At 40.3% G+C, this 14730-nt stretch overlaps 1 protein-coding gene across 1 annotated transcript in view; it reads left to right on the top strand.

The window, feature by feature from the left end:
• The window catches only part of banp (BTG3 associated nuclear protein), a 45874-nt gene that overhangs the window by 16680 nt on the left and 14464 nt on the right, over positions 1-14730 (top strand). The window contains exon 11 of the mRNA XM_034215695.1: positions 2-46. Within this exon, the coding sequence (XP_034071586.1) occupies positions 2-46 (45 nt within the window). The remainder of the gene's footprint in view (position 1; positions 47-14730) is intronic.

Here is a 14730-nt window from a genome sequence, read left to right as displayed (position 1 = left end):
GGGAAATCTTCAGATCCACCAAGTACATGTCGGTCAGGATGGACAGGTAAGAATAAGTTCACAGTAATCTAAATCATTTAAATTCACTTAGGAATCCATGCTCATGATAAACCTCATATTTTTGCCTTACTTCTTATTTTTGTGCATAATGTACAAATCCGTCAAAAACAAAGGCTGTATATCACCAATGGTGGATATGTGGTGTTGAGTGTTGGACAATCTAGAATCTTCTTTCCATTTATTTACCTCGATTTAACACAAAAACAAAATCACTGAATAGTCCAAATAGGACCTGATTTATCTTTAACTCCCTTCATGCACTTCTACTTGTTGTGGTTCTAAAAACAACATTGGTCTTAGTTGTTCAGCTTTTTTCAATTATATTTCGTTTTTCTATTTCACTGCACTCGTGTTTGTCTGAATTGTAGTGAACCACAGCGACTTCTGTGTACGAGGATGTCACATTCATACACTCTATGTTGCTGTGAGTGTGGCGGCCCTGGGGCCTCATTTATAAAGGGATATACGCTCAAAAAATGGCGTACGCCAGTTTCTACGCAATGTTTGCGATTTATAAAATACTAACTTGACGGAAAAATGTGCGGTCCTCCACGCAAACTCTAACCCATGCGTACGCACTAAGCACAAAAACGGGGAGAGACGAGAAACTGCAACACCGCGTTGGCAGAAGGAAGAATGGAGAAATATGTGGAAATAATACCATAAATAAAATGTTACTTCTCATTTATCATATATGAAAAATTCATTTTCAAACATTGATTAAAGCCAATCTTAAAATGATTAAACAAACGCCTGTTTGCGACTCCTCAGTGCACATAAAAACATAACTTGGAGAAATAAATAAATACGGATATGTTATTTAAAACCACCTGGAATATGTTGTGTTAATGTTATGAAATGTTTTCTCATAAATGATGCGGTAAGCAGGAGGACAGAATTACGTCTAAACTGACGTCGTTTTTCATTTCTATAGTTGTACGAGCATGGTTTTATATACTATCACGTTTAATCGTGTTTTATGCCGTTTGCCAAGACTTGATAAGTCGCTCGTAAAACACAGGAGGTATGGAAGCTAAGAACACCATATGTGGTAAATTGTACAGCTGATGTAACACAACACATTAGTTGTATTTCCTTTAACTGGTGGATATAGGGTTGCAGCTGATCGACAGCTGGGACACAAATCCAGTCGTCATGACTCCACTCCGGAGGGATTCCCTGATCACTTATTACAGTCTCTCATCAAGGGGGGTCTCCTGTCCCCGATACAAACACACTGCCTGAGGAAGGCTATGTGTATTGTTTTTGTCATTAACCTTTTTCGGGCCATTTATTTATTTATTTTGGTGACGATCCGACCTCCATGCTGCTACTCTGGTTCAAACTGCATCCACCAAACAATATGATTTATCTCCACCTCCCCAAAATAACCCACATCTGACACGGCGTGAGATGTCTTTTTTAACTGTTCTGTCGTCATTTCCTGCGATCTTCTTCATAAAGTCAGTCAGAATGAATGAATGAATGGGCGTTTCTTTGACTATTTATAGGCAAATATGGGCGTTACGTGAAGCCCGCAAAAGCTGCATCGCATTTCGAGTCGATTGTGATTTATAAAGGGAAACCGGCGTAGGAAGCGCTGTACGCACTTTCCTCGCCGGTACGCAATATTTGGTGAATCGGAAAATTTCTGTACCTATTTTTTGGATTTCTACTACGTAAGCAACCTTCCCACGTGAATCCTACGCACGGCGTTATAAATGAGGCCCCAGGCAGTTGTGTGAGGAATATTTTGCTGAAGGTTTTGCCAATGAGCATTCACGAGCGTCACATTCTAGACCTTTGTCCTGAAGGAAGAGGTAAACACATGCTTCAACTGCCTCACTAAAAATTACAGGCCTGTTGGGCGCTCTAAGGGAAGGCTGGTATGGGTCAGGGGGGACTTCAGAAGTATCCAAGGTTTACTGGAGCACATGGATGTAAAGAGAAATACTTTATTGAAAACAAACGTTCCGACATCAAGTGCATCCAATTTCCATCTTCCATGTGTTATTTAAGGACATCTGAATAAGTGTTGAAACAAAATGCAATAGAAGCCAGACATATTTTATACACAGAACCAATCAAACTATTCAAAAACTATTGCAATAATGAGAAAGTAATATATATATATATATAATATAAGTTTAGTGATGCCAAAAACTATTGGCAGAATAAGGTATTTAAAGGTTTAAAGTTTCTTCTAAATGCATAACAATGTGTTTTTGCATTTAATGTTACTCATCAAAGCACATTGTTAGTAGCATTGAGCTTTAACAAATGTGCTGAATGCAATTCCTTACTCATAGCACATTTATAGAGCAGATGTGTGTGTTGTATCTAGCTTTGTTTGTCGTCCATGTTAACTAGCTAGCAGCGTTATTTTTCCCAACTTTTGATGTTTACAGCGCCACTCGAGTGTGTGCATGTTTGTCCTGGACACGCACACACAGGATAAAGAAAACAAGGACCCAGCTCCATAGTGCTCCAAATGCTCCATAGGGAACATATAACATACATGCAACATATTACTAATAATTTACTCATTTTGACATTGGAAGAGGCCGACCAACATAATATTGAGCTTGACCCAAGACGTAAATATATAACGCAAATGCTGCAATGGTTAAGCACAATGAAAATATGATCTTTCAGCCCTTATATCAATAATTAGTAAATATATAATATATATATATATATATATAAAATATTGTATATAGTTATTTGTAGTTGGAAGGAGGTCTGAAGTATTATTTATAGCTCAATAAATGTAGGTAAGTGCATATCATTATATTATAATTGTATTATGGTATTTCATCCTATATATGAAGCAAATACAGTATGTGACTTTGAATATTGTAACTGTATTTATTAAAAAAAAAAATGCAATTAAATGCTTCTATTAGTATTATTATACATTTTGTTTATTAATTTTTTTGCCGTCCAAAAACAATTATATCTCTTAGTTGGATATAATAATGATATACTAATTAGAAATATATACTCACAGAGTGCACAACACGTGCACTGGGATTCTCTTTCTGTCCTCCCAGTGTCTTTATCCACACCTCTCCCCTCGTCCTTCTCTGCCTTGGATTGTTTCTGTTCCAGTTTCTCTGTTCTTCTGCCAAAATTCAAGCAAGTCTTGATCAAAACAGAGCGGGTTTGTGTCTGACCAATGCAGGCCACATATGGATGCCCTCAGACTAACACATATTTTCACATTCATGATTTCATCATGTTTGTCTAGAAGCAAGACTTTAGGGAAGGAACTTATTTCTCACGCTGCCCATCTCTCACTTAAACTGTTTGGTGTTATTTTGTTAGCACATTTGCTTTTATGCAACAGCTATTATGGTTGTTTTTCCTTCTAAATTGTGAATAGAAGCTAAACATATTTACTGTTCATTACCAGCTAATTAAACTATTTTACAGACAATTCATCCCACATGACTCCCTAAAGAAATAGCAATCATTATTAATTACATTACTCAGTCATTATGCCCTAGAATCATTTATCGTACATTTATTAATTGCATTAATTGGGTCCACACAGCCTTATGTTTTCTGATTTTCAAAGACCAATACCGACTACCTCCACTAGCTGATATGGAGGCACCAATCGCACACGTTGGTTGGCTGTGATCTTTGTGGTGTTTTTCTGATGAAGGCGGCTGTGTAAATGCAGCCCCAACACAAAAAGCTTGGACAAAATAACACAGGGTCTGCAACGAAATGTGATGTCATCCGCAGTCCATTAGCCAATCAAGTATGTGCATGTATACATTTTTGGTATAAATCTATGTTACATGAACAGCCTGTTTACCCTTTCATTGTTTACAAAGAGCATAAAATGATAGTCTGTGTCAAATCTGTCCAGAGCTGTACAATTATTCCTCATAGTATTATAAACCGCTATGCTGTGTTTTGGCTTCTGATTAGCTTTCAAACTCATGGAACTATTACTCAAACCCGCCATATCTCAACGTCTCATCAGTACGTTAAACTACACGCCTCTACCAACGCAGCCTTTTGAGTTTGAGGTCCCATAATACTTCTTACTTCCAAGATTTGTCATATAAATAGACTATACCGTTTTAAATTCGGATTAACTGAGATATATTTGACGATTTGTTGGATGAGTCATAAGCACTGTACTCATATTTCGGAAATGTTTGGCTAATGTTTATGTTTATTAAGGATCCCCATTAGCTTTTGCTCTCGACAAAAGCTACTCTTCCTGGGGTCCGACACTTAAAACAATACAACAATAATACAACAATAATACGGCAACATTTAGGACATAAGTCCTGACATCATTAACAACATTAAAAACATCAATATCATCAACAACATGCGATCAAATTAAATTAAGTTAGGGTTCACAGCTCACAAGGGTACATCGTCATTAGTAGATGGCCCTTCAATCTCTTCTTGAAAGAGGCTCTGGACTCTATTTCAGTAAGGTAGTTTGGCAATGAGTTCCATTCCTTTATAGCTCTATAAGACACAGAAGATTTCAGAAGATGTGTCCTGGGTTTAGGTGCCAGTAGATGGCCTGATGTAGCTTGTCTAGTCTTATGGTCATTGGCCAAAAAATCGTATGCAGGCAGAGACGAGCTCTCTGCCTGCATACGATTTTTTGGCCAATGAAAAGCATTAAAAGTACATTTTAAGTTACAACCTATTTTTATACTCGGTAAAGTAATTCATACAGTGAAAACTGAGAGCCATCTCCCCTACCGTGAAATATGTCAACATGTATAGGAGTAACATGCCACCCACTGTCTGGAACCTTTTTGCTTTCCAATTCTCCATTTTCTTTAATAGTCTAATTATAATTTGTATCTAACAATTCACTTAATGGTTCAAAGCGCCATTGGCTTTCTGTGTGTGCATGCACATTTGTGATGTGTGAATGCATCTGCTTTTTATGAGATTTGTTGTTGTTTGTATCGTTTTATTTGCTATTTGGGGCTCTGTTCTATTGATTGAGGCAGTCACCACACATCCCCACGCTCCGTCTGCCACACAGTCATAAACACACTCGTTTGCTCGTGTCCCAGAATGACCTCCTCACCAAGTTAGACAGCAGCATATTTCTCTGTCTTTTTCTCTATGAACTTGGAAGTTTTTCCCAGAACTTTTTTTATAGATTTCCATCAGCTTTATCACTTTCAGATGTTCTATAGGGTATTTGGAGCTTGGTTGGATATCCATACGCATTAGCCTACTTACAGATTGACCCTTAATGGTGCAAGAACAAAACAGAAGAGCCCCTACAAAGGCCTGTATGCCTTTGGCAGGTCTGGGAGCCCAGTCCAATAAAATCTCCTTTATTTTCCCTTTCTTTTTGCTCATATTTAGATTGGGTCTGTAAATTGATATGAGTGCCGTGCCAAAACAAACACACAGGAACTTATTCTTTAAACTTAATGTTCCAGGTCAAGCTTTTCACACGCATGCAGTAGTACTAGGGTGGCAGTGACTTCTCATTTTATATTGTTAAAGTGTCTTGGAGCGGATACCAGGCCACTCTTAGGTCAGCTCTTAAATCTGATGAACCCCAGAAAGCACATAAAGACACTCGGGGGAAACGGGGGCTGAACAAGTATGATAGCAGTGATAACACTTATTCAAGGAGATGAATCAATTTGACCAGATATGTTCGCAAACTATTTATATTTTATTAATGACGATTCATGTAGTGTATTTTGGAGTAGTATTTGTTAAGAATATCAGACAAAGGCAAACCAGATCAGACTTAATCCTGATATGTGCTGTCTTAAATGTCTAATGTGTGTGTTTTACATAAAGGCTTACATCAAATAAGCAATGTGTTATGTCACTGTTGTTGTTATCTGGTAGAATAATGCGGAGGCTATGTTAGCGTGACCTAGCATTCATCACACAAGTGCTCTCCTTTTGTTTTCTTTCTCTGGGGCGATACTCTCTTCTTTTTTCTCACCCTCACACCCATGATATGTAGCTGTGGTTACATCTGTCTTTAAGAGGCCACCTGTCCCATCAAATCACCTAAGTCACATTAACGTCAGATGTTCTCACTCTGGTCGAATCTTGACCGCATTAGGATCAATTGCATCAATAAAGAAAAGTTGTTGCAGTCTCCACACAGCTGTTTATGCACTCTGTGACTACATCAGGGTCTTTTTATTCATTCTTGTTGTCCAATGTTATCTGCACATTGTCTATTTTGCCTCTCAGCTGTATTTGTCCCATTGAGTCATTATCAAAATCCCCATTTTTAGGTTTCCTGCCTCACATTTGTCTATCAGATCTCAGTTCGTGTTGAGTTACATTTAGTCGTCTACAACCTGAACGAATGATGGATCATTTATTTACTGTACAAAGTCTCAGCATATCGAGGGGTGAAGTTGCATTGAAAATATTAGTTTAAATCTGGCCTCCTCATTAGGTAGGTTTAGTAATTAATGCCACTGATTTCTTTCCCAAAGGATTGTTATGGGTAATGGTCCAGAGTCTGAGACGGTGGGCCTTCCGTCAGAGAAAGCTTAGAAAAACATCAAATCTGATCCTGATTAGGCTATCTGATCTCATAGACATTCAACAATTGAGCCAAGAGAGCCTTGTATTGCTGTTTATCATACATTCAGACTGAAACAAATACGTTTTAAAAGTTATTTTCTATGGCATTTAGGTTGGAACTCTTGGTAATGGGAAAACCAATAATATATGACAAACTACTGTATCTCTGAACTAACTCTTTAGCCAAATCACACACATTAGGCTACTGTCTTATTTTTGATAATTAATGTAATATGTTTTCACTTCAATTCACCCAGCCTCCCCTAAAAATGGTGGCCTATGTTGACACATTAAAGCCTCTCTTTTAATTGTGTGAATATAAAATCAATCTTTTTGGTGTTCCCAAAGCTGTCATTATATTGTCAGCAGTTTATGCAGACTGTCCCCAGGACATAGATTTATTCAATAAGAACGACTTTAGATGGTAAGACACTGCTATGCCATTCTGTTTGATGTATTGTCTTAGTTCTGTAAGGCTTCTACTTATTGTGTTAAATTCTCTATAATGTTCAGAACGGGCCTATTCTACACTTGATGTATTTTAATGTTGTCAGTAATTTTGTCTTTTCTGATGAATCCTATTTCTGGAAGAAAACGAGTTGTGTTTATTGGCAAAACTAGGGATGCTCCGATCGCCAATTTCGGGGCCGATCGCCGGAATCAGTATCGGCCGATACCGATCGCCGATCCGATCGAGTGGGCTGGGCCTAAATGGAAGATTTAAACATCACTTTAAATCTTCCATTTAAAGTGATGTTTAAAACTCAGTTAATGGGGCTCATTCACTGGAGCTTCCACAAACAACAATCAACTTAATTATTACATTCAAATGATGTACATTATTCAAGTTTACATTCACTTTGGATAATAACACGGGAGAAATTAGCGGAAGCGCTCTCTTTTCCTCTCTCCCTCTCTCTCTCCCTCTCCTGACAGCCTGTCAGTATCTCATGCAGCCCACTGATCCAGTAATGAGTGACCCGACAATGAAGAATAAATATATTTATAATAACTAGTTTAGCTTGTTCCAGAGGTAGATAAAAATAACTAAGTGTGTTAGGTCTAACTCTTACGGAGCGTCCACACTACAGCTCCAAAAAAAGCTTGGAGCTGGGCGTGTCTGAAGCTTGGGGATGTTATTCAAGCAACACGACCAACAACCAATCACATGAATCTCCCGCCCCCGACATACAAAGCAAAAACCCCCGGGGATTTTATGGGAGCAATATATATATATATATATAAACTCCCCAAACAGGCGAAAACCTACCAGTTTCACCCACTGTCTCTGCCACCTCCCTCCATGCCTGGTTCCTCCGGTTTGTATCCGGGTAGGTGAAGAGGGTCTGGTCATACAAAACCGGGTGATTCGCTACGGCGATAATTAGTTTCTCCTCCATCTTTTTTTGAAATATAGAAATGAACGGCGGGATATCTCTCCCAGGTTAGACGCGGTTTGATTGGCTACGGCTTGATATGTCAGATTTTCCGAAACGGGATTTGATTGGCTGGCGCTGGCTACTCCGGCGTCTCCGGCGTCAGAAGTTGAACATTGTTCTCAGGCGACAGAAGTTGAACATTGTTCAACTTCTGTCGCCTGAGACGCCGGAGACGGACCGCTCTGCTACCCACAATTCAGTTCGGCGAAAAAAAGCGGCAACGTGACGTCACCCCATTCAAAGTAAATGGGCAGATTGAAGCTCTCGACGCTGCAGACGCTGTAGTGTGGACGGGCCGTTACGGTACGTCCACACAGCAGCTTTTCAGAAATCTTGGAGCTGGGCGTGTCTGAAAGCTTGGGGATTTTTTGCGAGCAACGCGACCAACAACTAATCACATGAATCTCCCGCCCCCGACATACAAAGCAAAAAACCCCGGGGATTTTATGCGAGCAATATATATATATATATATATATATATATATATATATAAACTCCCCAAACCGGACGAAAACTTACCTGTCTCTGCCACCTCCCTCCATGCCTGGTTCCTCCGGTTTGTATCCCGTTAATAGTTCTGGTCGTAAAGAACCGGGTGATTTGCTACCGTAATTTCTCGTTTGGAATATGAGGAAATGAACTGCGGTCTGGTTCTCCCTGTGTGTGTGTTTCGCTGCGCTTACCTGTCCGGCGGGCGGAGCTGCAGGATTTCTGCTTCACACGTTGCATACCGCTATTTTACTGTCTTTTTCGGACACCTTAAAATAATGCCAGACCGGTGAAGCCATTTTGGCGAGCTTGTTTTGCCGCACACAGAGAAAAGTGTCATGTATTTTACGTCATGCGATCGGCTCTCGCGATCGGCATGTTTAGAGAGCACCGATCGATCGGTAGAGAGTGAGTATCGGCCGATATCGATCGGTGCATCCCTAGGCAAAACACTTAGCATTTTATTATGATGGACCCAAATTAGTTATCGAGTGTGTTTATTTTAATAACGATTATTGCTGCACGGACAATAATGCATTGCTAAAATGAAAGTCTTACCGGAGTGATTATTTGATCAGGAAATCAATTCAATGCTACCTTTGTAGCGGAAAAACACAAAATATTTATATTTATAACTAGGGATCGACCGATATGGCTTTTTCAAGGCCGATACCGATTATTAGTCATCAAGGAGACCGATAACCGATATTTGGAACCGATATACATTTGCAGTAAAATCAGAAAATCTTGGTGTCAAAATGTAGAATAACAAAAACTCCAACACAACTCAACACAACTTCTTTGAAATGCATTTAAGCATATATTATGTTTAATGAACTTTTAAACATCTTACAACTGGTTTCCTCTCTGTGCCCTTTTCTTTAGTGCAGCCATCTGCAATGAGTTAGAGAGACAGAGAGTTAAAAGTGGGGCTGCAGGCTGACTAACAATAATGCTTAATTTATTATATCAAAAACAATGCCTGTCTATCTAGCATAACATCCCAATAAACTGCTAGCAACTGCAAAACAGTGCTAGCTAATGTTTTGCAAAATATTAAGTGAGGCTATTACAGTAGACCTAACGTTAGTCTAGTAGCCTCACTTCTAATATTTTGCTAAACATTTGCTAGATACATGTTGGCTAGATACATGTTGGCTAGCTAATGAGCTTCACATATCAACCTGAAAAACTGCAAGGCTCCACTCGCAGCCCCTCCCCCCCCGCACCACAGTTACTCCGCTGCGAGACGCTGCACACACCCCCAACTCTGACTCACTTCCCGCGTCCCTGTGTAACTGGGAAACTGATAGAATTGGATCATAAGATCGTGGTGTTTTTGCAACTTCAGCATAGGGGATAGGGATGTTTATTGAACTTCGGCTTTCAACTGACTTACCTTCGTAACATATGTATGGCTCTGCCGCTCAGCGCTGCTGCTTGCTTCAGTCTGTGTCTGCGTTCTTTCGCACCTGCCTGCCTCTCTGGCTGGCTCCCGCCCGGAAAATCTTCAGTGTTGATTGACACTTCAGTAATAGCCTATCAGATAGCGCTGTGGGCGGGACATTGCTCGTGTACACAGAGTGGTGACTGCAGCCAGAGAAACGGCCGCATCAGAGCCAAAGTTTTATCGGCAATTTGATTTTTTTTAAAAGAGACCGATAATCGGTCAAATGCGGAATATCGGCCCCGATAATCGGCCAGGCCGTTGGACTGTTGGATATTTCTCCAGGAAGAACATAGAACAAGGCTTTTTTCAGTAAGAGATAAGTGAAAGAAGGCTGAAGGACAAGAGGTCAAACCCCTGCTCCAGCTTTCATAAAATAAATTGAGGCCTCTTTGTAGTCGAGGAGAAAGGCTGTGTTAATATTCTGAGAGGGATGCAGACTGACCCCTCTGTCTGCCCTCTGTCCACCTATCAGGCTCTATATTGTCCCTGGAGATTTACTGAATGTAATGAGCATCTAGGTGTTCTTCACACACTATTCTCTTTGTTTGTTTGTCTAACTGCTCATGCACACATCACATCTGTGTAGCACAGCTGCAAATGTTTCTGTATCCGCTTTTATTTCAGTGTATGCCAACTAAGCCCTGAAATTAGTGGAACAGTGCCAGTTGAAAGTCAGAGCAAAGCTAGAGCCAAAGTTCTCCACCAGCTTATAAAAACCCTCTCATGGAGACGGAAGAGAAGGCAGACCCATGAAACTATAAAATAACTAGCCTTTTACTGCATTCCCTGTCTGAGTGTCTGTCATAGCCTCTTATCTAGTGCCCTTCCCTCTCCGTTCTGTGAACTTACCCTGCACTGATGCAGACCAAATGGAGGATCGCAAGATGAAAGGAGCGGCTGATCAGAAGGAGGGGAGTTCAAAAAAAAAAAAGATGGGGAGAGGAAAGTCAAACACCGTCTGGAAGAGATGTTTTGTCCCGTTCGTGTTTGAAAAGTGAGACCAGTTAAGCTGTGAAAACACATGCATGGCACCAGATGCCACATAAAAAAACATTCCCTCTGCTAGCTCGAATGGTTTAGGCCAGGGGTGCCCACACTTTTTTGGCTGGTGAGTTACTTTTGAAATGACAAGCTCACCGAGGTCTACCAACCAAAAATAAAATCCCAAATTGCAAGGGTTGCTGAATAACACGTTTTATTTATACATGGGATAACTACAATAGGGCTGCAACAAACGACTAATTTGATAATCGATTAATGAAACGATTAATCGACTATTCGGACTATTACTGTATGCCTTGCACAATTTCTCAAACGCTCTTATTTAGCCATCAACCTTTAGATTTAGCTTGAGGTTGTTTTAGGCATGTGGAAACTAACAATGAAGACAATAAAGATGAATACTTGATTCAAAAATACATATATTATTAAATTAACTTAACAAATTGTTAAATAAATAATATTTCACATCAAAAGAAACAACAGTGTTTTAACAAATCGTATTAAATAATCTGATGACAGAACTGTGAACAGAATAGCTGAAACTTTAACAAACTAGATAATTCTGTTACCTCTAATCATGAACCCATGTTTGTATAATTGAGTTAACTGCGTGTGTTGCTGCTAGCATACATAACACCTGACGTGGAAACGTTACTCGTGGATGGGGCTACAGAGCTACTAGAAAGACAGTGGAACCCGGTGCATTCCTCCGTCTGGATGTGGTGCACTTTTGCTAAATGTTTAGACAAATTGCTTGTGTTACCGCCCTTACATGCTAAACTCTCTTGGCAACGAGCATTGTCCACCTCAAGACTGGTAACATTTAACCACACCTTGGAGCGCTTCTCTCCGCCATCCCAGCGTGTGTAAACTCCCCGCCCCCTCGCACACAGACGGGGGAGAGAGATCTCGTCTCGATTGGAAAGATCAAAAATACACCGACCATAGACGCATTTGTTTGTCTTTTTGCATGTTAGAAACGAGTTGGCGACACTAAGGCTGCGAGATAATGTTTGTGTAGCAACAATACATGACCTTTCTCTTTCTCAACTCGCTACTCGGAGGGAAGTCGCTGTCATATGCCTTGTGAACACTCCGATAATGCCTCTTCATGTTACCTTTCTTTGGCAGAGCGACGCTTGCTTTACAAATAAGGCAAATAACCTTTGAATGTGACATCACAAAACAATATTCTTCCTCCCATTCTGGGTGGAAGTGGTTTGTCTTTAGCTTCTTGCTCGGTCCCGCACTCATTTTGTTGTTTGTCTCTTTAACTTAATTTGAGTTTTCCTGGCACTTGACTGATTTTGTATCGCTTTGCATTCTGGGTTAATAGACTGGAAAGCAATAGGTCGCTTTTTCTGTCAATCAAGTAAACTCCTGAATTAAGTGGCAAGGAGGCCAAGGAAGGAGGGATCAAAACCTGTTTTGTCTATTTTAACGGAGCTGGATTTTTTTTTTATATGAATGACTCGCGATCTACCAGCATTGCCCCCGCGGTCGACGTACTGGGCACCTCTGGTTTAGGCAAACACAACGTGCCTGCAATAACCTCGGGATTGCCCTATTTTCTCTCTTCTACATTCATGCTGTCAATCATCTTTGAAAATACTTGAAAACAGAAAAAAGAAGAAGAATGGAATCACTTTTACTGATCCATCATGAGTCATATACCGGTGTTGGACCTGAAGGCCGCCCATCTGGGGCTCAAAACATGATCATCAAGAGTGTAAGGACAGGCCCCCCACCCTTCTTCCTTCCCCTAGTTGAACCTCTGCCACCCCTTCCTGTTAGCACATGTTGCGGTGCATCTGTTGGACCATCCCCACGGCCTTGTTGATGGTCCGTGTGGGAACTGGGTCACAAGACAGATTGTCCAATTCGGCACTGGCCCCTACATCCATGCTGCCAGGTTCTGTAAACACAGAACCAGGAGAATAACTAGCTCTATGATGCTAATGATGGTGCACAGAGGGAGAAAGATGTGTCAAAAAGTTGATGGAGGATGATGGCCAAAAATGTAAAGCTGAGGTAATGACAAAAAAATGGATAAAGAGGGACCAAACAAATGAGTGGGTGTTGAACCCCCTGATCTCATGTTGTACTGCAAGTATTGATGCTACAGTTGTTTGAGTCATCAGCTCCTCAAAGCCTGTTGTCAGTTAGCTTCGGTAAAAGTCTGGTGTCCTAGGACAGTATCTCTTAATTTGTCAATTCTACACACAAAGCAGATGGTTGCACAATCTGCAAGGTTAACCTCAGAGAATCAGGGTGTGATTTGTGCTGGAATCAAGCTGCTGGCCCGTGGCCCGAGTTACTCTTCGGTCCTCTTTCTCTCTCTCTCCCCTCAAGAATGTTGTTTCTTATGTGTAAAGGGTTCCAGAAATGACTGATTCACAGTCCAGGGGGAGGGGAAAATGAGATGAAAAGATAGAAACAAGATGTTTTATGACCAATGTTTAGTGTAAGTGGGTTTTACGTAAGCAGTCAATGATTTTAAGATCTAGTGGTGGATCATGTTTCAAAGGAGTATTGGTCTGCTTTGCGTCCTTGTGACATCATGGCCTGGAGATAAAGCCACAGATCGGGAAATCCTTAGTTCTGAATGATTGCGTAGGTGTGTGTTAGTAACTCAGCATTTCTGAGCAGTGCAGAGGAGGGTACCCCCAGTGGTGTTTTCTTTTGTCTTCGTGGGCAGAGCCCTGGGTCGTATGGGTGTGAGAGTAAGAGGGACCAGATGTTTCATATGCATGTCAGTGTGAATCACCATCGGCACAGGCTTGGTGCAGCCCTGTCTCATCAGTCCCAGGCCTACAGAGCTCATCATCCATCCGTTTCAGATTCAACACGATCCAGGCCGAGACAGCAATTCTTGCAGCAATAGTCAGTGCATTTACATGGACTCTAAGTTAATTAAAACCTGCTTATACAAATATTCTGTCATGTAAACAACTTAATCAGGATATTTGACGCATGATTGGAATGAACATTTGATTTACAGATAGCTTACTCACCAGTCTTTCAGATGACACATGGCATATAAATGGCAAAGTCAGATTTATGGCGGATTTTCTTTTATGTCCAAACACCGACCACAAAAATGAAGAAGAATAGATGCAAGGAAAAGAAGGAGCATGACCAGCAGTTTGGGAACGATAAAACATGTTTTTGTTGAAATTATAGAAAAAACGCTTACATAACCAAAACTGCAACTAAAGGTGTTTTTCACACTACACATTCTTTTGGAGATTACCATGAGTAATACATTATGTCAGAGAAATCACTAGCCAGATGTTTGAGATAATGTTAATCGACAGAATCCTCTGAATGGTTTGTTTTGTTTCCTCTTTTTCTATTGCTGGCAAATGTACAGGCAGCATTAAAAGTAATTGTTTCTGATGGGATGTTTTGGTTTGTTAAAGACTCCAGCATGCTGATGAAAGATGACGGATGTCTGTCATGTCAAACGTGACATTGAAGTAGAACAGTTCGATTCTTTGCTGCTGTTTGACAGAGTGGAAGATTTCAGGTCCCATTGGGTCCTCTTACAGATAATCTTTGGATGTGTTGCTTGAAAGGTCAGTCTTAGGTCATCTTTACACACATTGTCTAAAAATAGAGCTTTTTCATTTGTTTTTGAATATTCGAGGAACGTTACAGAGAACTAACATTTGTAAAAGGGATTTTGGATTAAATGTGCTTTTATGCATTTACATAACTCGT

The sequence above is a fragment of the Gymnodraco acuticeps genome, unplaced genomic scaffold (genome assembly GCF_902827175.1).
Source record: "Gymnodraco acuticeps unplaced genomic scaffold, fGymAcu1.1, whole genome shotgun sequence".
Taxonomy (NCBI): domain Eukaryota; kingdom Metazoa; phylum Chordata; class Actinopteri; order Perciformes; family Bathydraconidae; genus Gymnodraco; species Gymnodraco acuticeps.
The sequence above is the reverse complement of the archived record's forward strand: the minus strand, read 5'-3'. Positions and strand labels throughout refer to the sequence as shown.